General features: G+C 42.8%; 1 protein-coding gene across 1 annotated transcript; it reads left to right on the plus strand.

Moving 5' to 3' along the window:
• The first annotated feature begins 8,393 nt into the window (after nucleotides 1-8,393).
• Nucleotides 8,394-17,041, plus strand: tmem161b (transmembrane protein 161B). Its single transcript, XM_088376992.1, has 12 exons — nucleotides 8,394-8,651; nucleotides 10,760-10,863; nucleotides 10,933-11,013; nucleotides 11,856-11,953; nucleotides 12,027-12,183; nucleotides 13,738-13,889; nucleotides 13,966-14,026; nucleotides 14,099-14,239; nucleotides 14,343-14,456; nucleotides 14,547-14,721; nucleotides 14,805-14,901; nucleotides 15,311-17,041. The coding sequence occupies exons 1-12, from the start codon at nucleotides 8,649-8,651 to the stop codon at nucleotides 15,586-15,588; spliced, it is 1,461 nt and encodes a 486-aa protein (XP_088233118.1). The 5' UTR covers nucleotides 8,394-8,648; the 3' UTR covers nucleotides 15,589-17,041.
• Nucleotides 17,042-27,140: the final 10,099 nt, after the last annotated feature.

Genomic DNA, 27,140 nt, shown 5'->3' on the forward strand with positions numbered 1-27,140 from the left:
GGGTTTTAACAATCATGAGATGGATAAAAACTGATTCATTTTGCTGTTTAATTCAAATTCCACAAACACGATATTAATTCGAATTAAAGGGGGGCTGCATAATACATATTAGTTTTTTTTTACCTGATTTTTTTCTTTAATGTTCTTGTGCCTAGAGATATCGACTGATTATTTTTTTTTCCCCCACACTGAAAATTGTTTTTGAATTTGCTCAATTTTATTTTGTCTAGCGGTTGCACAAAATAGAAATATCGGAATCCAGATGTATTTTTAAATCGACTACACAAAATGTATCTGGTTTAAGATGATTTCTATTTTGTGCAACCATTTGATCAACTAAAATTGAGTAAACGCAACACTTTTTTTTCAGGTGGCCGAGCAGAACTTCCTTGGAAACCACAAACTACTTCCCAAGTTGTGGAAAGGTGCTTCCATGTTTAGCAAAAAGATTTATGTTGGATGTGTGAATGTTAGTGTGCTAGCAAGTGTGAACATGTTTTCGCGGCCAGTGATTTATTTTCAAGTGTTGAATCTTGACTGAATGTTGGGCTAACCCGAGAAGGAGGGGCGACACCTCGCCGGCTTCTCCATCTCACTGTCCACTCTCCCACCTCTGCCCTTTCTCATTCCAGCTTCCATCCACTTTCAATATCAGTTGCTCCCCCCCCCCCCGGATGGCTTTATTGATAGGAAACATTGATATCTATTGCTGTCTGAAATGAGCCGCTGTCTTGCCACTAGTGGCTGGTCATTCCTTATGCGGGTCAATAAAAGACAGACATGCTTGGTAATTTACAGAGAGGGTAACTCGCGGCTGCCGTAGCCTATATACAACTGAGATGGAGATACATATTGTGTCAAACACGTCTAGATACAAAGTGGAGGAAGCAGGAGTGATGGGGAATGGAAGCGTGTTGTGGAACATCAAAGCTTTTCAATTTTGCTTAAATAGAATCATTTTTTGTGCTGGCTCTCCAATCTGTAGAGTCAGCAATCACTTGTATGTGTATATTTGCACATATATGCAATGGCGTGGGAGATAAAGCCAGCATGCACAGCTGCAAATGGATCAATTTGTGCTCCATCTGCTGTTCTGTGATATTTCTGAAGGCACTTTGGGAAGTAAATAGATGAGATCACGGTCTCCTATAGGGCACTCTCAGGAATACTTCAACATTTCACTTCATATATGGAGCAAGCATGGCCAACTTAAAGGGGAAGTCAACCCCAAAGTTTTTTTTACAATAATATCTTGTATGTGTGTGTCCGCACTAGTTTAGACATGTCAGATTAATTTTGCGTTGGTGGGATATATAATAAGTAGCAAAACCCGTTTTTTATCTATCTCAGGGGCGGCCATTTTGACACTTGCGGTTGACTGGAAATGACATCACAGTTGGTCACAACCAATCATGGCTCAGCTTCAGAAAACGTCCGAGGATCACACACCGGATCACACACTTCTTAACCAGATGTAGGCTATGACAAAATTTTAAATTTGGATAAAATACGTGCATATGTGCAAAATGTTTATAATACTTGATTTTTCACACCAGAAAAAAAAAAATCAGGATGACTCGGCAGCTTTTATGCAATGTCCACTTTAGTCGCACCGACTTTTTTGAAATTTCTGTTAAATTTGTTTAATGAGCTCCTTGGCTCAATAAAGATTGGGAAATTGGTGGTCTATGTTTTTTCAGGGAGCACAATGGCCGCCAAATGAGATTTTGAATACATGCCTCGATACCACCTGCCATATTTTAATATAGAAATTCGAATGGATGACAATATCCTACAATTAAAGAAAGTCTGATGGAGATGAAGAAAAGCCCCTAGACTGCGCTAGAACGACAGTAAGTCAGCTCAGCTGTGCAAACTTGACATTTGGACGGTTGAAGTGCATCATCAACCCGCTCCTCATCATGACGACTGAGGGGGAACAAAACAGAAGCCATGTTCCTCTGTGCTCCGCCATTAGCGATGCGGTGTCAGCCGCTCCCGAGGCCCCGGCTTTGTTTTCCCATCATGGCCTCGCTGCCGCCTGCTTGGTTTAAACAAGCTGTGTTCTTCTTCAGCCTTTCAATTATACCATGCCCCGCAGCAGCTCCCCCCCACCGCCTGACACCACATCAGCCGGGATGGGAGCTGAGAGTGGGAGGAGTGATTGAATTTGGTGTTTGGTGGAGGGGTGTGGTTCTCTTCCTGCGTATTGGCATTGTGGATGGCTGCTTTTAAGCACTCCCGACCAGATATTCGCTGTAAAAGGAATTCTATGGAATGTCAAATAGAAGACATCTGAAGGAAGTGTTTCAGGAAATTATTGCACATTGTTACTCTATGTTTTTTAGAGTACCGGTACTTCCCTTGCGTATTTTCCTGAGCATTTATATTTTCGACAGAACTGAGAACCGGTAGAGATTGTGCAGACTATTTGTGTAGCGGTCGAGTTGACTCGTCTGCAAGAGGGTTCTAATAGATTTGGATTCTTCATTAAAGTTGGTTTTTATTTCATTTTGATTTTTATTAAAAAAAAGGGAATTCAGTTAGGTAGTTTTAATTTTTTATTAGAGGCAGTTTGTTTGGTTTGTATTAGTATTATTGGTATTGGTATTTTAAATATATTGCATACAGTGCCCAGACTCCGTGACCAAATGTGTCGCTAGCTTTTTGTAGTTCAATCATCGTAAAAGATTCGTACGTACCAGCCATCGCTTGAAAGTGACTCTGGATTTTTGCTCAGTCAAACTGATCCTGTCGCAGGTAGGGAATATCTGTGTTGAGGTGGTAACAGTGACAATATTTCATTATCAATTCTCTACACTTTGCTGCTTCAAAAAAAAAAAACTATCGATGTCCCATTGTCTCATCCGTGTGTCTCCCCAATTCCTTCATCCCAGACACAGGTCAAGTTTTCTATTGAGAGTGTGCACAGAAGCTGAAATCCCAGAACCACCAAAGCAGAGCGTCTAGACAAGGCCCCTCACTCCTGACCCCTGTTAGCCCCCCGATTACCAAGGGCCCTTTGTTTGCATGTTGATCAATTCTGTTTCCTGTCATTGTAGATAGACAGCAAACACGCTAATTTCCAAACTTGGTGGACTCGACTTGGACGACAAAAACCCAAGTGACTCAAGTAGGTAAAGTAAACATTTTACAGACATGAAATGAATACTACAGCTAAAGTAAAAAACAGAACAAAAACTCTTACGGATATCACAGTTTTCATTGTATTTCATCTGATAAATTGTTTTCTTTCAATATTTAATGCTGGTTAACCAAGTGTGGAATTGTCTTTGTTTAGGTGATTAATGCGTGGAGTTGACTTTGGGCCCAGCGTTCCCACACATTGACTTCATGTCTGCATTGATGTTTTGGGGTGGGGGGCGTCTGGTGATTTGGGCATGAATTATCGTCTAGTCACACAGCATAAATTAACGAACAAACTCAGACGATGTATACAATGCTAACTTATGGCGAGATTTTATGCTAATGAGCCTGTGTTTGCACAGCACATCTGTGCTTTTTTTATACAAAGACCACAGAAGTTTTTTTCTTCCATTTAGTGTTGGAGATTGGATGCATATATTTTTTGATTCATTCAAATTCTATTTACAATCACTGTGATTAGTTATGACACACGCACGTAGAGGAGAAAACTGACATAAAATCTGAGTTGTTTTTTAATTTCAATTTAACTCGTCCGGCCCCCTTGACATGAAATTAGGCCGTATGTGGCCCCCTACACCACAATATGTTAAAGATTGTTTCTTTGTGTCAGACGGTGTCTCGTTTCATCGTGGAGTCAGCGTAAATATGTGCCGCCATGCTTAAACAATGATGGCGGTGTACTGCAGCTGCCCGTCTCGTCTCGTTCAATGAAGGGGGGCGGGGGGGGTTCCGGAGCGGGAAGGCGGATAGTCGCTGAGAGATGGTGAAATACTATATTAAATTACCCTGATTAACAATTTAGCCACGATCACGCAAAGCATGTGGGGGTGCCTGTGGAGAGGCCCACGGACCATTCATCCCCACAGCGCCAAGGTCGAAAGGTGCCCCAAGTTCACAGGCTCGGGTCCTTTGTTATGTTAATTGACGTGGCCAAATCAGCTGCCAGACACAAGAACTTGCCTGAGAACTTTCAGGCAGTCGTCATTCCGCTGTTCATCTTAGCACCCCCAGCCAATACACAAACAATCCCCCTTGACACATTCCATGCACAATCCAGCATTTTTTTTTATGCAGAAAAAAGGGTGGGGCAACGTGGGTGTTGGGACTGATTGTTCTTTTAAGACCTGCCGCAATAGCTTCATGTTTGAAATTTACACTGCAGTCCAGAATGTGCAAATATTGTAAAAACAAAGAATCTCTTTCATATTATATTTATTTTGAGATTATTTATATTAGATATTATTATTGATATAATCTTGTATTGATGTCTGAAATTTATTAGATTATTCAAATGTCTTAAAATGTTGGATATTTACTTTGGAAATGTAAATGAATCATAACTATCCAATTTTATGATCAAATATAAGAGGAAATTCTGTCAATGTCTTTGCAAGAGTATATAGGAAAAAGGGGGTGCGTTTTTTTTAAGACAAGCGGCTCCATTTTGTATGATTATACGATCGTTGCGCATTTGTTTAGTATTTATTTGGAAAAAAAACTTATTTTCATTAAATACCTGCACATATTACAAAATTTTGATTAATAAAATGATTAAAATACATTAAAAATGGCTAGCCTGCCTTTCACCAAATATCAGCTAGAATAAAGCACACACAGGCTATGCCTAATACAAAATGGAGGATGTCAATGTCATTGTGGTAGCATAAATAGTTCAGCAAAATGCAATTTCGGAAAATCTACACGTGTAATGTTGCTGCGTCTCGAGGGAGGGACAATCAATACACATTAACGAGTGTGTTGATAAGACGTGTACTTGAGGTCAAGGGTCAAATTCTGGTCAAACACCCTTGACAAGAGGTCAAAGTCTTTAACTTAAGTGTGCCTTTGGTTCATTGTCCCCAGCAATATTTACTGAATTATTTTAAAACATTAAAAATGTGTCAAATGTCAAATCATTATTTACCCAGAAAAAAACTATGCAAATTTGATTTCAAATTTTTATTCCTTTTGTTTTGTTTGTTTGGATGCAGCAAGAGTGTATTTGAAGTATTCATGCACATGAAAGCATTCAAAACTGCAAAGCTACTTTAGAATTAACATCAATACATAAACAAATATACATATCTATACAATAATAACGATAACATGCAATATAATTATGTACCACTGTCTGGATGACACATTGCGGACAGCCAAGTCGTCCCGAGTTGTAGGCGTCAATGAATAACTTCTCTTGTCTCGTTCATTTCCGCTCAAGACAAAAGAAAAATTCCCATCAATGCAAATGAGAACCCGAGAAGCCTCATTTGACTCTCCGAAAAGGAAGGGAGGAAGAAAAAAAAAATCTCAGGTTGTGTTTGTCACACATGGCAACATATGCTCCGTGTTAACACAGCACAGTCAGTCACATCCTTTAGATTTTTAGTCTGCAGTCACCAAAGCGTCTTCACACTCACGCCGCCACAAGAGAAAATAAGGACGCTTCTAATTCTCCCAGTATAATTGCCTGATTATAATGAGCTTCTCTCTCTCCCCCTATCTAGCTCGGCCTTTATTTCTCTGTGCACACACACGCACACACACACACACTGTTTCCCATTTGTATTATAAATCAGTTGTGATATGAATAGGGAAAATATGCATTCATATATCATGACGTTGAGTTGGCGCTGGATAAAACGTAGCGTGTACAATAAATCGTCTATACATTAAAATGACTACGCTGACATGGAAATTAATGCTCAAACTAATCTTTTGATATCGTGGCGCTTTGCAAACATTACACTGACAAATGGGAAGCTAATGCAATGTCATGACGATATACATGTTAGATCGGTAACAAATAAAGACAATTGTTTTTCTAAATGTAAGAAACATATATATCGGTGCACGTGTGAGATCAAATGTATGAAGAAAATGTTTGCCTGATATTTTACAATAAGGTTGTATTTGGTGCTAAATGTGAAGAACAAGGGAAGGATTTAGATTTTAGATTCAGGTTAGTTTTGTGACCTTATCGAGTAGTTGTCATTTAACCTGCAGTGTTCTTTCACTTTGACGGCACTGTCATGGTCGTCATGTTCCACCGGGATTCGCTCTTCCGTCGCCCTAAAGCTATCTAAGCTCAAATGCAGGCTAAATGAGCAGGCCCACTCATGAATGCTCTTGTTTAATTACAATCCCTGATGGAAAAACCACTGAGGGAGAAGTCTGATGTGGGGGCGGACAATAAAAACGAAGCCCTATATAATTCAAATATTAACACACAAGCCACTTCATTAGGCACACCTCAAAAATGAACATTCAAGAGCTTTGTTAAATGATATCATATATAATGCTCAGGTTTGATTGAGTGTATTCATTGAATAGAATATTTAATAGTTGTAGTTGATAGTGACAAAAATACAAAGTTTTCTGCTCAACGAAGATGCAGCACGGCTACACATCCATTCTAAACGACAATCCTAATAAAAAAAATAGCAAAATGACTACAGTATCAAAAAGGAACATTTTCAAATGATGAATGTAGGAACAAATGAGAACTTGAACTAAACTGAATTAGATCCTCGAGCCGGTGTATATGATAAATGCGTCTGGAAATGTAATTGATCAAATAATCATTTTTCCTTTCTTCATTCCGCAGCACAAAAAGTGTTTTGGATGTGCTTGAAAACTACATCTTGGAGCAAATGAGAGAAAGACATCTACTTGATTTCATAATTAATATGAATCCCTTCCCAATTTTCACCTCTTGAATTCATGCACTTTTATTTCCTGTCTTCCAAACGCCTGTTTTAAATGCCACAATGGCCAATTCGAGCAAAAAGCTTCTCTGCCTTCTGTAAAAGGGCCGTGTGCTGCAAATAAATTATTCAGTGGTATTTGCATTTGCATTGTAATTTGCATTCGTGTACAGTAGATTACACAGACTGGAGAAGGAGGCGTCGCGCCAAAGAGAATTACATTCACCACCGCTTTCAGTCCCGCTTGCTGAGTGAGGAGTTGACTTTTTGTTCTATTTTCTTCTTGCGCTTGGAGCGAGTACGCTGCTGAGATCAGTGACACACATTTCAAACTGCTGTTTGATTAATAAAAGAAGGAAACCACGTATAACGCTCCCCCACAAAAAAGGCCTTGACATAAAAAATGAATGATGACATTCAACAGTGAGTCTATTTGATTGACTGGACTGAGATTTTTCACTCTAATATTCTCAACATCTTTATTTATATTGGAAGATGAGCAGCAGCAGCAGCAGCACAGGCACAGAGGAGATGTCATATGGATTAAACACTCGGAAGGAGTAAGGAACTCGCAGAGATACTCTGAAGATTCTGGCGATTATGTTTCATCTAAAAATAACAAGCCTGACTAAAAAGACAAGAAAAAGAAAGGCACACAAACTCCAGAGAGAGTCACATTCAAACAGTAAGAGTGTGATATGGAAGACAAGCAGCAGAATGTACAGTAGAAAGACAGCTCACTTTAATTATACATAATCGGCAGATGCAGAAGGTATGGAACCAAAATATTCAAATACAAGCAGGTCTCTTTCTCTTCAGGGGACCATTGCAATGGGGATGTGCATTTAGATTCTGAAATTGAAAAGTTGATGTGCTTTTGATTATATGCAATTTCAAAACATGAACAGCACGCATGATGGGACTTGTGAAGTAGATTGACATTATTCGGAAGTTGTATTATGACTGCGTGGTTTTGTAGTACAGTACATCAATCTATATATAGCTCTCTCTCCATCCAGCTTGTCCCCACGGGGGTCGCGGGCGTGCTGCAGCCTATCTAAGCAGTCATCGGGCAGTGACTACGGGCAAGTGGGAGGACACGAGATTGCCCGGAGCAAACCCACGGGGAACATGCAGACTCCACACGGGTGCAGAGGTGGAATTAAACCCGCACCCTCCGAACTATGAGGCGGCGTGCTAAGCATTGCACCACCCTCCTTCTCTTTCTCTCCATCTCTGTCTCTCACTCGTACTGTACATAGCATTTGACAGGACATGCTTGTCAATAAAGAAAAAAAAAAAAAACACCCTGTCCGCTTGGTCCTTAAACCCTATATAGCGCTACATATAAAGCCTGTTCAAATATTTACATTGCAATCAGTCCTCGAGGTGTATTTTAATGAACAAAAACATTATTAATATTTTCATCAAAATTTTAATGATTTCAAATAGAATAACCGCATATAAGGATAACTTCAGCCAGGTTTTTCCACTATAAATGTTCAGGCATATCTTTAGCCACCTGCATACCCGGAGTTTCTCCGTGACCTCTACTGCCGTTGAAAATACTTGGTGGCGGCGCTGCAAACATTTGGGTTGATTTTGACGATGTAAACCGCTCTGGTGGACGCGGTGCAACATTATCGAAAATAACTCATTCATTTTGTACATAAACGTCGCAAGAAGGGCTTATGTGCTCCTCGCCGTGTCATCTCCGATTCGGAGTGCTCTGTGTTGTCGGCGTTGAGCAGCCTGTTTCAGCTGCACTGCATCAACATGGTAAGTGTGACAGCGAGCGAGCTATGTCCTGTACTACTCATCTTTTCTTAGATTTGCTTCGTTTAAATATGATTTTGTTGTCATCGGACTGTCTTGAATAGTGATCCCATTCAATCCATTTTGCAGCAGTGCTACAGGTGTAGCTTCTTGCTTAGCTAACCGGTTGCTAACTCTGAGGTGCACCTCATCTCGATTTCATTCTTTTACTGCACTGATGTAAACATTTTAAATAGTATTAAGATTTGGCTTCTAGGCTTGCTTTCTTCCTGGTGTTTTATTTTGGACGCTGACGATATTGTGCAATTTAAGTCGTCTGACTTGGCTACTGTGAGTGTTTTAGGGCAGCTAAGGTGTCTGCATACACCTGAAGCATCTTATTTGACCTCTGGATGCCCTTAGAGTGACTATTGTGAAATGTGTGTTAAGATTTTTATGTGTGAGGTGTTAAATGCATTATATGGCAAGTAACTGAAAATGAACTTCATTTGAATGTTTCAGTGCTTTTTGCACAACCTCAGAAGGTGCTGAATGGCAAATGGTGGTCTGACACTTCTAAAGGCTTCCACCATTCATGCCTTTCGGTGATTGACTCTGATAACCATTTTAAAGCCAGCTAAGAGTTTGATTCTATTAGAATCTGGAATTTGGCTTGTGATTTTTGTTGTTCATCAGGTCATGCACTCGTTCTGTGAATTCAAAAGTTTAGAGGTCAAATTATGTTGACCTGTTAGGTCAGAAATATTCATCCAAAAGCTGAATATCCTAATTTTCATATGTTAAATAAGAGCAGCGATGGGTCGGCAAGCCTTCCTGCGTAGAGCAAAAGTGTTGAACAAAAGTGCATAGGTAAACTTGCATACGTTAGACTTTGTGTATGTGGCACATGGAGACATAAACAGATACAAATACCACCAGGTCCCAAACTGTTGACGACTTCATTTATTCATCCATGCAAACTGAAAAGCAGCTCACCTTGTTTGAAGCCCCTACTGACTAACGTAACCAATTTGCCATACATATATTACATAATGCCCTTTAAATTGTTTGTTCAGTTTTACAGTGAGAGAAGGGCTCGAACACACAAATTAAAAAATAATAATAAGGTTCGGAGCCGAGCTTCTTGGGTAGAACACCTTCCCCCGCCCACCCCCTACAGATTTCAATTGGTTGTCTGGTGAGGAAGGGGGTCAAGCAGTACGGGCAAGATAAGAGAAAGCATGCTGGCTCAATTTCCTCGAGGTGCGAGAGATCCTTGCAGGTTTCCTATGACCATATCTACGTCCATCCAAGCAACTTGAGGTGGTGGGCTTTTGACCCACATAGCACACACTGGGATGATGCGAGGTGGGGGGAGGTCTTCAGTTTGGCCACCAGTCACCTCTGAGCAAAGATAATTGCCACGTTATTGGCACTCTCTCCTCTCTGGTTGACTTGAGAAAAAGTATTGACATATGGTTTTGGAGCTTAGACCAGGTGAAGTGTGCGTGAGCCCTGTGACCAATTTCATATGTAGGTCTCGTGTGTTGCTCCAGTCTGTAATTCCTATTAAAATATATTTTGTGGGGTTATATTTAGAAGTACAACAGCAGTTATAAAATGTATTTTTAAATTATTTTCCGAAGAACTGTATCAGTTGAGTAGCTGTATGATTTAAGCATTAACCAGTATTTTTTTGTAAAGGTGATTTAAAGGTTTTCATTCATTGCTTCCCTGTGCGAAAAGCGATTGTGATATCTGAAGGCTTGAGTCAATTTGCCGAGCTCACTAACAGCGATTGGATTAAAGCTCAGCTTGATGGTGATGATTGAGCCCCTAAGTACTAAGTGAATATTGATCTTTGATATTGAGCCGCTTGTGTTGCCAGCTTTTCATTCTCTTCCATGCTTTAGTAGGCTGACGTTTTTTTCAGGTTCAATAGAAATAAAACAGTTGGGCAAAAGTCATGTTTTGAGATCGTCATCAAGCCCGTGCAGTCTAATGTTTTGCCAGTAGACAGAATAATATGCAGCTACGCTATGCTATGCTACCAAAACCATGAATCACTCCACCTACTTTAGGTGAAATGTTTGTTCCGTTCCACTGCCACTTAAAGCATTTTGTTTTCACAGGGTGTGATCGGTGTGCAGCTGGTGGTTACCATGGTAATGGCCAGTGTGATACAAAAAATCATACCTCATTATTCCTTTGCAAGATGGCTACTTTGCAGCGGGAGGTAATTCGCCCTCTCGCACCGCTTTGTTGAATGTCTTTTCTTGCATTTGAAAAAGTTTTGTTTTGCCAGTCTGCGGTGGTATCAGCACCCTACGGAAGATGAGTTGAGGAACCTTGCGGGGAAGCAGAAGGGACAGAAGAGGAAAGACAGGTAAGTGTGTCCATGCTGTAAAGATGCTACTCAGTGGAAGAGAAGATGCCATAGTTGGACATCATGTTGATGGCTTGGAATGAGATGTTTAGAGTCAAGAGACAAACGAGCTTTCTTTTCTGATTAGAAGTTGTTGAAGAGGCTTTTAGACCTTCAGTTGTGACAATGATAGTTTCAGAGGCAACTCAGAATTCCCCCCAAATTTGCCAAAAGACAATTTTGTCGTCATTGGGCGGGTGTCAAAAGCATCGGTGGACCTCATGAATTTAGTGCATTTCCCCGTGTGCTTTATTTCTTAATAGGGGTTTAAATTGAAGTCACTACTGGAAGTTAATCCTCAAAGGGCGGGCGCTGGCTTCCACAATATTCCTTTTCTCTCACCCTGTATGAGGCAGGTTGGTGTTCGGCGGCACCACATGTTCAGTAATCCCCCAAAGGAAAAAGATGGGCCACTGTCTTTTTTTTTTTTTTGCCAGTCGCCCCCTTTTCCATTGTCGGTGGGGTGAAGCTGAACCCCCCCTCCCCTTTTTGGGGGGGGCTGTCAGGTACCTCGGGAAAGAAATGTGACTTGGGTGTGTTTTGGCCCAGGACTCTTACAGTGGCATTGTCCTGTGAATGTAGTGCCCACACTGGGCTGAACAAACACAGGGCAGAACCGAGGAGGCCCATCAGATAGTCGTTGACGCTAGCTCACCCTTACCCGCTGCGAGTGCTTTAGTTCTGCCTTTGCCGATAAACCGCACTTTCAAAGAAAAGTACTCATGCACTCCGCTTTTAAGTATGGCTAAAAAAAAAGAAATGAATGTAGAATTCAATTTGACTCATTTTTTGTTGCTCTTCAGGAAGTACAATGGTCACATAGACAGCAAGCCGCTAACGGTACCCAAGGACATCGATCTTCAACTCGAGACAAAATACATCACTGAGGTCGACACGTTAGGTACAAACAGCTTTTCTTTTTTTTTTTTTTGCTTTGGATGTGCCTTCTAAATTTCTTTTTCCTGCGCCCTCAGCATTGCACTACTTCCCCGAGTTCCAGTGGCTGGTTGATTTCACGGTAGCGGCGACTGTGGTCTATCTAATAACGGAGCTCTACTACGGTGTCGCTCAACCCTCAGGAGAGATGAACATCAGTGTGGTCTGGTCCATGCTCGTGCTCGCCTTTGTGGTGTATCCTTCAATCGCTCCTCGCACGATGTCTCGTCAAACGGGCTCTGGAGCGACGGTGTATTCGAATCACATAGATGCTACTCTGTGAGTCATCTGGAAAGCAAAGAGCATTTTGAAAGCATCTGCTTTGTGTCGCCGGGCTTTCAAAGTGACACCAGAAGATCGTTATTTTAAAAAGCAGCCGCTACAAATCCCTCTCGTTGCCTCTCAGACGGTGAGCGGCTGTAAAAAGAAACAACTATCGTGACGGTCCTGTCACAGCGCTGAACAAAATAACCTTTAATATCAGATGGACGTCGTGTCGGGTGTCGGGAAGAACTAAACGCCTCTCCTAAAACCGCTTAATCGCTTAAATGTGTTACGAGACAATAAATGGCTACAAATGCTTCGTAAAAAGTGTGATGTCATAGCAGCACGACATCATCAATTCGCCGACGAATTTCCAAACGAGAAACTCGAGTTTGATTCCTCTCTCCTTCATAACGTAAAGCACGTGTCGTTACCGTGTGACAAAAAAAAAATTGTTCTCAAAGGAACGCGACTGTTTAAGCAAATGGACAAAACGTGAACTCTCTTTTTCAATCGCCTCGTACATTAAACGCCTTTGTCTGTAAGAGAGGTCGAATCAATCCAGCATGATTATGTCGACCCGAGCGGCAGCGGAGTCTCGGAAATGATGCGGGGGATCTCCTTCTCGCTCGGCCCGACTGCCAGCGGCACCTTTATGGTCCGCAGCTCCCCCCCCGCTATTTTGCTACGCTGAATGATGGCCTAATAATATGCATTATCCGTGCCGCCAAGCACAGGAATCAATCTTTTCCAGTGCTCCTGGTCAACCTCGGCTCGCCGCGGTCAGATGGTGTGTCATTTCCCCGGCTACGTCCGAGATTGGAGACCTAAATTTCCCAGCGCGGCACCCGACGTGCTCGGTGGGAAGGAATAGAGCAAGGAGCGGATGACATGGGACTGTGAAGATGAGGGAGCGCGTTTCTTCAATATATGTGCTAATGGAGCACTTGATTTTCACTTTTCCCGTTTCATTTGTGATGACAATGTTTAAGACGGTCGCGACCCGCGGCCGGCAATACGCTACCGTTAGCCTTGGCCAAACTGCGGTGGGCTCCTAAAGCACTTTTATAAGATCACTCTGGTGTCTGAACTCGATTGATACACTCGTCTGCAAAGAGAAATATTCAAGCGAGATGTATCAAAATACGTTGTTGGCTATACAGTCTTGTTTAAATGTTAAAGTTTTTGTGGTGTTAAAAAAAAAAAGGAAAAACCAGAGTATGCTTTCATACCCTTTTATTTATTATTATTCTTAGAGCTCAAGCCTGTATAAACAAATTAATTCTAATAAAATTAAATAATATATTATAATAAAAATAATAAATAAAAGATAGGGTTTTTTCCCTCAAAAAAAATTATTTTTAATTACTGTCAGTCAGGGGCGGCGCTACATGGTGGCCACGGGGGGGCCAGGGATCTCTGGCCCTCCTCATCTCTGTATTCTTCGACCGTTTCAAACTCTTTCCTTGACTGTTTCCCTTCAAGCAAGATTCTCTTCTCTCTGACAACTCACTATTTTAAGCTGGAGGAAGGAGGCGAGCGCTCCCTCTGCATAACGTTCGGCTTCTTCTTCTTCGTCAAAGCCATGGCCATTCTCATCGTTACGGAGAACTACCTGGAATTTGGTCTGGAAACCGGTGAATGCTGCTCCGTCCTCAAGCCTCAACTTTCTGCCGTCCTCAAACTGAACTGTCTTTATGTCTTCTCTCCGAGGTTTTGCCAACTTCTCTGATAGCGCACTGCAGTTCCTGGAACACCAAGGCTTGGAGTCGCAGTAAGTTTGCTTGAACTCATGTTTATTGCCTTGAGAAAGTCTTCCTGACTCCACAATTTCTCCACTTTCCAGGGGTCCCATTTCGAAACTTACCTTCAAGCTTATCCTCGCCTTCCTCTGCGCTCTGATCGGAGCCTTTTTAACCTTCCCAGGTCTGCGATTGGCCCAGATGCACCTCGACGCCCTCAATGTGACCACTGCCAAATTTACGCAGTGAGGCACAGCATTTCATTATGTAGCTTTCATCAGTTGTTGGTTTTTTTTCCCTCCAATATTCTACGCACATATTAACCTTTGACTCTCCTGCTCACTTCAGAACTTTGCTTCATATCAATTTCCTGTCGCCGCTCATCATGGTCCTGCTTTGGGTGAAGCCCATCACCAAGGACTACATCATGAACCCCACCCTGGGAAAGGACAGCTCGCCTTTGTGAGTAAACCCGATCGGAACGTAACAGCTCTTTTTTGCCAGCCGTCTCGTTGTTGCGTGACTCAGCGCTGCTCCGTGTCTCCGTGTCAGGATGGCTGAGCAGACGTACGACACGCTGCGGTTATGGGCCATCATACTGATGTGCGCGCTGCGGCTGGCCATGATGAGGCATCATTTGCAGGCCTACCTCAACCTGGCGCAGAAGGCGGTGGAGCGGATGAAGAAGGAGGCGGGGCGAATAAGTACCGTCGACCTGCAGAAGATGGTGATTGGCGTCATCTGATTCCCAAAAGCAGCGTTGGCAAACTTGTTTTCATCACCCCCTCTCTCTCTTTCTTTGTTCCTCAGGTTGCACGTGTTTTTTACTACTTGTGTGTAATCGCACTACAGTATGTGACACCGCTGGTGATGTTGCTGCACACCACTTTGCTGCTAAAAACCTTAGGTGAGCCTTCTTGACGACCGTCCTAATAACTCCACAGACTTGAATACAAGACCTGAAAAAATTCCAAAGAAAAGCAATTTTCAAATCATCCTGACGCCAGACACTCATCTCTTTTGTTCTTTGGAGACAATTTGATAGTGTGATAAAAGCAAAGTAAGAACGCATTCCATGTGAACGCTGACAGGTGTGGAAATCCAAAATTTGTTGAGTGATTGTGCTGCTGCTTAGCGTGATGGAACAAGCACAGGAGAGAAGAAAAATAGTGTTCAGTTTTGATTATCATGCACACAAGTACAATGGAAAAATTTGACCTGTATATTAAATCAATATTTTTCATTGATATAAATTTAAATGCCATAATCGGATCTAAATGTCTCCTTTGATGTAACATGTCGCTTGTTGATGTCAGGTGGACACTCATGGGGATTCCATGTTGAAGAAGAGCTGCCTTGCACCCATCAGATGGACTCTGCATCATGGGAAGCAACAATAGCGCCCCCGGTGGTGGAGGCGGGAGCGCGGTCCTCTGTCGCCCAACTCTCCGTAGCCCTGGGGGGACTGAAGACCGTCTTCAGCCCTTTACTTTTCCGGGGCCTCTTCTCTTTCTTCACGTGGTGGATCGCTGCCTGCCTGTTCTCCACCTCCCTCTTTGGCCTCTTCTACCATCAGTATCTAATGGCGGCGTAAAACGAGGCCCCGCCCCCTCCCCCCGCCGCACTGACTGACCATATCCTCGGAACTATCGGTTTGACTCCCAGTGCTTCCTCCGCAGATGACAACTGTGTGTTTTTTCCATTCACTCCTTTTTATTCACATCACAAGATTTCTTACATTTAGTAACAATCACAAACACGTGACTGACAAAGTAACAACGGTGGTTAAAGACTTTATATCATGCTGGACACGGTTACGCAAACTTTTTTTTTTCTTCCCTGCAGTTATTCACAAGGAAGTGTTTTTGTTTTTTGACTGAGTTATGGCGGCTAACTTGTTGGGTGCAAGATGAGCTGCTCTGTTTAAAAGTGTTTGAAAGAGTCTTAAAGCGACGGCGCATGACGGAGGGGCCAATCGGCCGGGATTCGATTGCTTGAATGTGTCCAAATGAAGTTCAAGACGTTGAGGACGTTCCAGAAGATGTTGAAACAAGCAGCGTGACCTCTTGTTTTTTTTTTTATTGTTTTTTTTTTAAATATGAAACTGAGCCATTTTGAAACAAGCGCGGAGCTCTTTCCAAGCAGTTGTGACTGTTTTCAGAAGGGGAGGGGCCGTGCTCAGGAGAGCTGTTTGCATGCACGGAGGGCAAGATGTGTCGCCTACTGTTGTTGATGCGAAAATGCCTTTTGTTTTTCTTCCCTTGATTGTTTTGCTAACTCTAATCACTTTTTTTTTTTTTTTTCCCCCCTACCCCGTTTGAGTTTTTCTAACAAATCAAATTGATTGGTGCCAAGTGTTTCCATGCCTGTCTCAAACCACATCTCCACCTTAAGGGCCTTACAGTTCATGAAGAATTGTGTGTATATGTGTGTGTTTTTGTATGCGCAAATCAAGACCGAAGTGTATTTCATGACAAAGCTAATACAAATGTCCAAACCTTTCAACAAAGCACGGCACAATGTCCAACACTTTTGTGCCCTTCGTTACTTTTGTTTCGTGGAACGTTCACTTTTCCCATGGAAGACAACTGAACATGTTTTTTTTTTGGACAAAATGGGGAAACAACGAATGTATCAAGCCTGCCTGAATTGGATGTGATTGATTTTTCTTTTGAACCTCTCCACACTTCCTTTTAGTCATTCTGCTACAAACTTAATGTGGTCGCAATTTTATGTCCTAATGACTGTTTTATTGATCTTTTTGTTGTATTTATTAAAGACGTCTAGGCCTGTAAACATATTGACTTGAATCACTTTTGTACATGTTACGACAATTCAATTTCACCTTTTTCTTTTAGCGCGGCCTGTTCGGTTGGGAAGTAGCTGGGATACTTTCAGAATTTGCTTTTCTTCAGTCCAGTGCCACTAAAAGTTTTGCTTTTATTCCATTTCATGGATTCATAAAGTAATGTACTGATGTCGCTCCCGTATGTATTTATTTCAACATTGGAATTTCTCTTTGAATAAATTATGTTCTTTCCTTTGTGGATCTGTTTATCCTTCACACTTGACAAATATTGGAAAATGAAGAAAAACACAGATTTGTTGAAATGTATTACAGATAAGTGTGCACAACTGCATTCAAGTAGCACCATTGTGATTTCCACCGCCCCTGTCCTTAATACCGCAATAAGACCATTACCACTCCAGTTGAGATATGTGTCCTTGTGTAAACTACTATTGATTAAGATCAATTTAGCTCGTCTTGTTGCTGTGTCCTTGCTGGAAACAGCAAATGCTTCCAAAGTCCTCTTAGCGCACGAAAATTACTTATGGTCTCAAGTGCCTTTGTCAGGCCGAGCGGCATTGGCATCGGTAGGTGCCGATCAATAAGAGATTATAAGCATTCCAAATAGACTCGACTCGAGAAGAGGTTCCCCCATTCACTTGATTTAGCGCAGTGTTCCCAAATAAGGAGTATTTGCTCTACAGTGTAGAGCGCAGGGAACATACGCGCACACTAGTTACAGTTCGTTTAAGTGAACTGAATCTTTAGTACGGTTCACCTGCCAAAAGTCCCAATGATCGTGAGCAGCAGGGGGGGGGCCCCATTCAACCCCTTACACTGAGTGCCAAGCAGGGAAGAAATGGGTACCATTGTTATAGTCACTGGTATGACTCGGCAGGGGTTTGAACCCACAACCTCCCAATCTCAGGGCGGACACTCTCCTCTCAGGCCACTGAGCTGGTAAACACTTGTATTGTAGTGTAACACTTATAGTCGTTTTTAAATAACGTGTATATATACGCCTAAATATTGTTATCCAATATATCCACTGCAATTTCACATTAGATTGCTGGTTTGAAATTTGCTTTTAATATTATTATTTTTAATTAACATTTATGTTAAAACTTGTCTGGCGTCTTATTCCTTGTTTTTATATTCGCCAATTAAAACATAAAAATCAGACATTTGGTTAACTGCTTTTATATGACAATATGTGTAGGTACACTACACGAGGTTAAAAAAAGAGAATAAATAAAGGGTTAATTGCACAACAAAGGCATTTCCTCGTACCTGGAATCGAACCAAGCTCTTACCGAGCAATCAATTACATACAATTGCTTGCACTGTTTTGTACTAGTGATGTGCATTCCGGTTCTCAAGTGAACTGAATCTTTAGAATCGGTTCACTCAAAATATTTCAAAAGAATCGTTCACCAACTCGTTCGCTACACTTTCTTATTTATTTCTTTTATTATTTTCTTTACCTCGTGTAGTGTACCAAAATATCCCATAATTATCTGCCTAAATAATTGTGACTAATTTAAAACTATTCTACTTGTTAATACCTACAAAATAACATATTCTAACCGGAGATTGCATTGACCTAATTTTCACATGGTCCTTGTTTACAGTTTGCATTTGACACTGACAGCTGTTAAGTGCCACGTTAGGGCTCTTCTTGTGTAAGTTTTATTTGTTATGGGTTTTCTTTTGTAAGTTTAACTTTGGGTACTTCGAAAGTGTCATTTTAAATTGTACTTTGCTAGGTGTCCGTGTACACAACGTGTTGTGATGACATCTGCTGATGACATCTGCTGTGGAGTCTTCAGCTAGTCGCTTGTGAGCTGCTCCATAAAACCATACATGCAAAACAGTTGCTCGTGTAACCATAAAACCATACATGTTCCATGCATTGAGAGCAAGGCTTCCATAGGGTAGTGGTTAGTGCTCTGGACTTTCACCCCAGCGACCCAAGTTCGAATCTCAGTGGGACCCGAAACATTTTATCGTAGAAAATTTGCAACACAGTTGCTCGTGCAACCATAAAGCCAGACATGTTCCATGTACTGAGAGCAAGGCTTCCATAGGGTAGTGGTGAGTGCTCTGGGCCTTCACCCCAGCGACCCAGGTTGGAATCTCAGTGGGACCCAAAACATTTTATCATAGAAAATTTGCAAGGGTTACGGTTAGAGCGAGGGTTAGGGTTAGAGCTGGGGTTAGGGTTTGAGCTAGGGTTAGAGGTAGGGTTAGAGTTTGTGCGAGGGTTAGGGTTAGAGCTAGGGTTAGAGCTAGGGTTAGAGTTAGAGCTAGGGTTAGAGCTAGGGTTATGGTTAGACTTAGTGCGAGGGTTAGGGTTAGAGTTAGGTGGAGGGTTAGGATTAGGGTTAGAGCGAGGCTTAGGGTTAGAGTTAGAACTAGAGTTAGGGTTAGAGTTAGTGGGAGGGTTAGGGTTAGAGCGAGGGTTAGGGTTAGAGCGAGGGTTTGGGTTAGAGCTAGGGTTAGAGCTAGTGCGAGGGTTAGGGTTAGAGCTAGGGTTAGATTTAGAGCGAGGGTTAGGGTTAGAGCTAGGGCTAGGGTTCGGGTTTTTTTTGTTTGTTTTTTTACACTACACGGTAGTTTTTTTTTAAACTACCATGTATGGTAGTTTCTTTTTTTTAAAAAATAAAGCGTTTTCATTTAAAAAAAAAGCTTTTTTTTTTTTTTTTTAAACTACCATGTATGGTATTTTTTATTTTTTTTGAAAAAAAAAAAAAAATGAAAACGCGTTATTTTTGAAAAAAAAAAAAAAAAAAAAGAAACTACCATACATGGTAGTTTAAAAAAATGCATTACCATTTTTTAAAAAAAAAAACTACCATACATGGTAGTTTAAAAAAAATAACTACCGTGTATGGGTTAGGGTTTGGGTTAGAGCTAGGGTTAGGGTTTGAGCTAGGGTTAGGGTTAGAGCGAGTGCGAGGGTTAGGGTTAGAGCTAGGGTTAGAGCTAGGGTTAGAGTTAGAGCGAGGGTTAGGGTTAGAGCTAGGGTTAGAGTTAGAGCGAGGGTTAGGGTTAGAGTTAAAGTGAGGGTTAGGGTTAGAGTTAGAGCTAGGGATAGAGCTAGGGTTAGGGTTAGAGTTAGAGCGAGGGTTAGGGTTAGAGCTAGGGTTAGGGTTAGGGTTTGAGCTAGGGTTAGAGGTAGGGTTAGGGTTAGAGCTAGGCTTAGGGTTTGGATTTGAGCTAGGGTTAGGGTTAGAGCTAGGGTTAGAGTTAGAGCGAGGGTTAGGGTTAGAGTTAGTGTGAGGGTTAGGGTTAGGGTTAGAGTTAGAGCTAGGGTTAGAGCTAGGGTTAGGGTTAGAGTTAGAGCGAGGGTTAGGGTTAGAGCTAGGGTTAGGGTTAGGGTTTGAGCTAGGGTTAGGGGTAGGGTTAGGGTTAGAGTTAGAGCGAGGGTTTGGGTTAGAGCTAGGGTTAGGGTTAGGGTTTTAGCTAGGGTTAGAGGTAGGGTTAGGGTTAGAGTTAGAGCGAGGGTTTGGGTTAGAGCTAGGGTTAGGGTTAGGGTTTTAAAAAAAAAAACTACCATACACGGTAGTTTTTTTTTTAGGGTTTGAGCTAGGGTTAGGGTTAGTGCGAGTGCGAGGGTTAGGGTTAGAGCTAGGGTTAGAGCTAGGGTTAGAGTTAGAGCGAGGGTTAGGGTTAGAGTTAGTGTGAGGGTTAGGGTTAGAGTTAGAGCTAGGGATAGGGCTAGGGTTAGGGTTAGAGTTAGAGCGAGGGTTAGGGTTAGAGCTAGGGTTAGGGTTAGGGTTTGAGCTAGGGTTAGAGGTAGGGTTAGGGTTAGAGCTAGGCTTAGGGTTTGGATTTGAGCTAGGGTTAGGGTTAGAGCTAGGGTTAGAGTTAGAGCGAGGGTTAGGGTTAGAGTTAGTGTGAGGGTTAGGGTTAGAGTTAGAGCTAGGGATAGAGCTAGGGTTAGGGTTAGGGTTTGAGCTAGGGTTAGGGTTAGAGCTAGGGTTAGGGTTAGGGTTTGAGCTAGGGTTAGGGTTAGGGTTTGAGCTAGGGTTAGGGGTAGGGTTAGGGTTAGAGCTAGGCTTAGGGTTTGGATTTGAGCTAGGGTTAGGGTTAGAGCTAGGGTTAGAGTTAGAGCGAGGGTTAGGTTAGAGTTAGTGTGAGGGTTAGGGTTAGAGTTAGAGCTAGGGTTAGAGCTAGGGTTAGGGTTAGAGTTAGAGCGAGGGTTAGGGTTAGAGCTAGGGTTAGGGTTAGGGTTTGAGCTAGGGTTAGAGGTAGGGTTAGGGTTAGAGTTAGAGCGAGGGTTTGGGTTAGAGCTAGGGTTAGGGTTAGGGTTTTAGCTAGGGTTAGAGGTAGGGTTAGGGTTAGAGTTAGAGCGAGGGTTTGGGTTAGAGCTAGGGTTAGGGTTAGGGTTTTAAAAAAAAAAACTACCATACACGGTAGTTTTTTTTTTAGGGTTTGAGCTAGGGTTAGGGTTAGAGCGAGTGCGAGGGTTAGGGTTAGAGCTAGGGTTAGAGCTAGGGTTAGAGTTAGAGCGAGGGTTAGGGTTAGAGTTAGTGTGAGGGTTAGGGTTAGAGTTAGAGCTAGGGATAGAGCTAGGGTTAGGGTTAGAGTTAGAGCGAGGGTTAGGGTTAGAGCTAGGGTTAGGGTTAGGGTTTGAGCTAGGGTTAGAGGTAGGGTTAGGGTTAGAGCTAGGCTTAGGGTTTGGATTTGAGCTAGGGTTAGGGTTAGAGCTAGGGTTAGAGTTAGAGCGAGGGTTAGGGTTAGAGTTAGTGTGAGGGTTAGGGTTAGGGTTAGAGTTAGAGCTAGGGATAGAGCTAGGGTTAGGGTTAGAGTTAGAGCGAGGGTTAGGGTTAGAGCTAGGGTTAGGGTTAGGGTTTGAGCTAGGGTTAGGGGTAGGGTTAGGGTTAGAGCTAGGCTTAGGGTTTGGATTTGAGCTAGGGTTAGGGTTAGAGCTAGGGTTAGAGTTAGCGCGAGGGTTAGGGTTAGAGTTAGTGTGAGGGTTAGGGTTAGGGTTAGAGTTAGAGCTAGGGTTAGAGCTAGGGTTAGGGTTAGAGTTAGAGCGAGGGTTAGGGTTAGAGCTAGGGTTAGGGTTAGGGTTTGAGCTAGGGTTAGAGGTAGGGTTAGGGTTAGAGTTAGAGCGAGGGTTTGGGTTAGAGCTAGGGTTAGGGTTAGGGTTTTAGCTAGGGTTAGAGGTAGGGTTAGGGTTAGAGTTAGAGCGAGGGTTTGGGTTAGAGCTAGGGTTAGGGTTAGGGTTTTAAAAAAAAAACTACCATACACGGTAGTTTTTTTTTTAGGGTTTGAGCTAGGGTTAGGGTTAGAGTGAGTGCGAGGGTTAGGGTTAGAGCTAGGGTTAGAGCTAGGGTTAGAGTTAGAGCGAGGGTTAGGGTTAGAGTTAGTGTGAGGGTTAGGGTTAGAGTTAGAGCTAGGGTTAGAGCTAGGGTTAGGGTTAGAGTTAGAGCGAGGGTTAGGGTTAGAGCTAGGGTTAGGGTTAGGGTTTGAGCTAGGGTTAGAGGTAGGGTTAGGGTTAGAGTTAGAGCGAGGGTTTGGGTTAGAGCTAGGGTTAGGGTTTTAGCTAGGGTTAGAGGTAGGGTTAGGGTTAGAGTTAGAGCGAGGGTTTGGGTTAGAGCTAGGGTTAGGGTTAGGGTTTCAAAAAAAAAAACTACCATACACGGTAGTTTTTTTTTTTCAAAAATGGTAAAGCATTTTTTTTGAAAAAAAAAAAAAAACGCTCTAGAGCGAGGGTTAGGGTTAGACCTAGGGTTAGGGTTTGAGCTAGGGTTAGGGTTTGAGCTAGGGTTAGAGCTAGTGCGAGGGTTAGGGTTAGAGCTAGGGTTAGAGTTAGAGCGAGGGTTATGGTTAGAGCTAGGGCTAGGGTTAGGGTTCTTATTTTTTTTTTTTTTTTTAACACTACACGGTAGTTTTATTTTTTAAACTACCATGTATGGTAGTTTCTTTTTTTCAAAAATAAAGCGTTTTCATTTAAAAAAAAAAAAAAAATTTTTTTTTTTTTTAAACTACCATGTATGGTATTTTTTTTTTTTTTTGAAAAAAAAAATGAAAACGCTTTATTTTTGAAAAAAAAAAAAAAAACTACCATACATGGTAGTTTAAAAAAAATGCTTTGCCATTTTTGAAAAAAAAACTACCGTGTATGGTAGGTTTTTTTTAGAAACCCTAACCCTAACCGTAGCTCTAAACCAAACCCTCGCTCTAACCCTAACCCTAGCTCTAACCCTAACCCTCGTACTAGCTCTAACCCTAACCCTAACCCTAGCTTAAACCCAAACCCTAAGCCTATCTCTAACCCTAACCCTCGCTCTAACCCTAACCCTCGCACTAACTCTAACCCTAACCCTCGCACTCGCCCTAACCCTACCTCTAACCCTAGCTCAAACCCTAACCCTAACCCTAGCTCTAACCCTAACCCTCGCTCTAACTCTAACCCTAACCCTAGCTCTAACCCTCGCACTAACTCTAACCCTAACCCTCGCACTCGCCCTAACCCTAACCCTACCTCTAACCCTAGCTCAAACCCTAACCCTAACCCTAGCTCTAACCCTAACCCTCGCTCTAACTCTAACCCTAACCCTAGCTCTAACCCTCGCACTAACTCTAACCCTAACCCTCGCACTCGCCCTAAACCTACCTCTAACCCTAGCTCAAACCCTAACCCTAACCCTAGCTCTAACCCTAACCCTCGCACTCGCCCTAACCCTACCTCTAACCCTAGCTCAAACCCTAACCCTAACCCTAGCTCTAACCCTAACCCTCGCTCTAACTCTAACCCTAACCCTAGCTCTAACCCTCGCACTAACTCTAACCCTAACCCTCGCACTCGCCCTAACCCTACCTCTAACCCTAGCTCAAACCCTAACCCTAACCCTAGCTCTAACCCTAACCCTCGCTCTAACTCTAACCCTAACCCTAGCTCTAACCCTCGCACTAACTCTAACCCTAACCCTCGCACTCGCCCTAAACCTACCTCTAACCCTAGCTCAAACCCTAACCCTAACCCTAGCTCTAACCCTAACCCTCGCACTCGCCCTAACCCTACCTCTAACCCTAGCTCAAACCCTAACCCTAACCCTAGTTCTAACCCTAACCCTCGCTCTAACTCTAACCCTAACCCTAGCTCTAACCCTCGCACTAACTCTAACCCTAACCCTCGCACTCGCCCTAACCCTAACCCTACCTCTAACCCTAGCTCAAACCCTAACCCTAACCCTAGCTCTAACCCTAACCCTCGCTCTAACTCTAACCCTAACCCTAGCTCTAACCCTCGCACTAACTCTAACCCTAACCCTCGCACTCGCCCTAAACCTACCTCTAACCCTAGCTCAAACCCTAACCCTAACCCTAGCTCTAACCCTAACCCTCGCTCTAACTCTAACCCTAACCCTAGCTCTAACCCTAGCTCTAACTCTAACCCTAACCCTAGCACTAACTCTAACCCTAACCTTAGCTCTAACCCTAACCCTCGCACAAGCGCTAACCCTAGCTCAAAAAATTTTTTTTTTTTTTTAAACTACCATGTATGGTTTTTTTTTTTTGAAAAAAAAATGAAAACGCTTTATTTTTGAAAAAAAAAAAAAAAAAAACAACTACCATACATGGTAGTTTAAAAAAATGCTTTTCCATTTTTGAAAAAAAAACTACGGTGTATGGTAGGTTTTTTTTGAAACCCTAACCCTAACCCTAACCGTAGCTCTAAACCAAACCCTCGCTCTAACCCTAACCCTAGCTCTAACCCTAACCCTCGTACTAGCTCTAACCCTAACCCCTAACCCTAACCCTAACCCTAGCTCTAACCCAAACCCTAAGCCTATCTTTAACCCTAACCCTAGCTCTAACTCTAACCCTAACCTTAGCTCTAACCCTAACCCTCGCACAAGCTCTAACCCTAGCTCAAAAAAAATTTTTTTTTTTTTTTTTAAACTACCATGTATGGTATTTTTTTTTTTTTGAAAAAAAAATGAAAACGCTTTATTTTTGAAAAAAAAAAAAAAAAAAAACAACTACCATACATGGTAGTTTAAAAAAAATGCTTTGCCATTTTTGAAAAAAAAACTACGGTGTATGGTAGGTTTTTTTTGAAACCCTAACCCTAACCCTAACCGTAGCTCTAAACCAAACCCTCGCTCTAACCCTAACCCTAGCTCTAACCCTAACCCTCGTACTAGCTCTAACCCTAACCCCTAACCCTAACCCTAACCCTAGCTCTAACCCAAACCCTAAGCCTATCTCTAACCCTAACCCTCGCTCTAACCCTAACCCTCGCACTAACTCTAACCCTAACCCTCGCACTCGCCCTAACCCTAACCCTACCTCTAACCCTAGCTCAAACCCTAACCCTAACCCTAGCTCTAACCCAAACCCTAAGCCTATCTCTAACCCTAACCCTCGCTCTAACCCTAACCCTCGCACTAACTCTAACCCCAACCCTCGCACTCGCCCTAACCCTACCTCTAACCCTAGCTCAAACCCTAACCCTAACCCTAGCTCTAACCCTAACCCTCGCTCTAACTCTAACCCTAACCCTAGCTCTAACCCTCGCACTAACTCTAACCCTAACCCTCGCACTCGCCCTAACCCTAACCCTACCTCTAACCCTAGCTCAAACCCTAACCCTAACCCTAGCTCTAACCCTAACCCTCGCTCTAACTCTAACCCTAACCCTAGCTCTAACCCTAGCTCTAACTCTAACCCTAACCCTAGCTCTAACTCTAAACCTAACCTTAACTCTAACCCTAACCCTCGCACAAGCTCTAACCCTAGCTCAAACCCTAACCCTAGCTCTAACCCTAACCCTAGCTCTAACCCTAGCTCTAACGCTAACCCTCGCACTCGCTCTAACCCTAACCCTACCTCTAACCCTAGCTCAAACCCTAACCCTAGCTCTAACCCTAGCTCTAACCCTAACCCTCACTCTAATTCTAACCCTAACCCTAGCTCTAACCCTAGCCCTAACTCTAACCCTAACCCTAGCTCTAACTCTAACCCTAACCTTAGCTCTAAACCTAACCCTCGCACAAGCTCTAACCCTAGCTCAAACCCTAACCCTAGCTCTAACCCTAACCCTCGCTCTAACCCTAACCATCGCTCTAACTCTAACCCTAACCCTAGCTCTAACCCTAACCCTAGCTCTATCTCTAACCCTAACCCTAACCCTCGCACTAACTCTAACCCTAACCCTCGCTCTAACTCTAACCCTAGCTCTAACCCTAGCTCTAACCCTAACCTCGCACTCGCTCTAACCCTAACCCTACCTCTAACCCTAGCTCAAACCCTAACTCTAACCCTAACCCTCGCACTAGCTCTAACCCTCGCACTAGCTCTAACCCTAGCTCAAACCCTAACCGTAACACTCGCACTCACCCTAACCCTAGCTCTAAGCCTAACCGTAGCCCTAACTCTAAGCCTAACCCTAACTCTAACCCTAGCCCTAGCTCTAACCCTAGCTTTAACCCTAACACTAGCCCTAGCTCTAACCCTAACCCTCACTCTAATTCTAACCCTAACCCTAGCTCTAACCCTAGCCCTAGCTCTAACCCTAGCTTTAACCCTAACCCTAGCCCTAGCTCTAAGGAAGTGTATATAAATTATATATATAATATATATAAATTTTCTATAATAAAATTTATTTGGTCCCACTGAGATTCGAACCTGGGTCGCTGGGGTGAAAGCCCAGAGCACTAACCACTACCCTATGGAAGCCTTGCTCTCAGTACATGGAACATGTATGGTTTTATGGTTACACGAGCAACTGTGTTGCAAATTTTCTATGATAAAATGTTTTGGGTCCCACTGAGATTCGAACCTGGGCCGCTGGGGTGAAAGCCCAGAGCACTAACCACTACCCTATGGAAGCCTTGCTTTCAATGCATGGAACATGTATGGTTTTATGGTTACACGAGCAACTGTGTTGCGAATTATCTATGGTAAAATGTTTTGGGTCCCACTGAGATTCGAACTTGGGTCGCTGGGGTGAAAGCCCAGAGCACTAACAACTACCCTATGGAAGCCTTGCTCTCTATGCATGGAACATGCATGGTTTTATGGTTACACGAGCAACTGTGTTGCGAATTTTCTATGGTAAAATGTTTTGGGTCCCACTGAGATTCGAACTTGGGTCCCTGGGGTGAAAGCCCAGAGCACTAACCACTAACCTATGGAAGCCTTGCTCTCAATCCATGGAACATGCATGGTTTTATGGTTACACGAGCAACTGCGATGCAAATTGCAGTAGGTATTTTGGGTAACAATATTTAGGCGTACATAGTGAACCGATCCTAAAGATTCAGTTCAAGAAGAACTGGAATACACATCGCTCGTACAAATTAGTGCAAGCTATTGTAAACTGCCGGTCGAAATAGCCG

Source organism: Syngnathus floridae, chromosome 5 (genome assembly GCF_059516105.1).
Source record: "Syngnathus floridae isolate MCC-2025c chromosome 5, RoL_Sflo_1.0, whole genome shotgun sequence".
NCBI lineage: Eukaryota > Metazoa > Chordata > Actinopteri > Syngnathiformes > Syngnathidae > Syngnathus > Syngnathus floridae.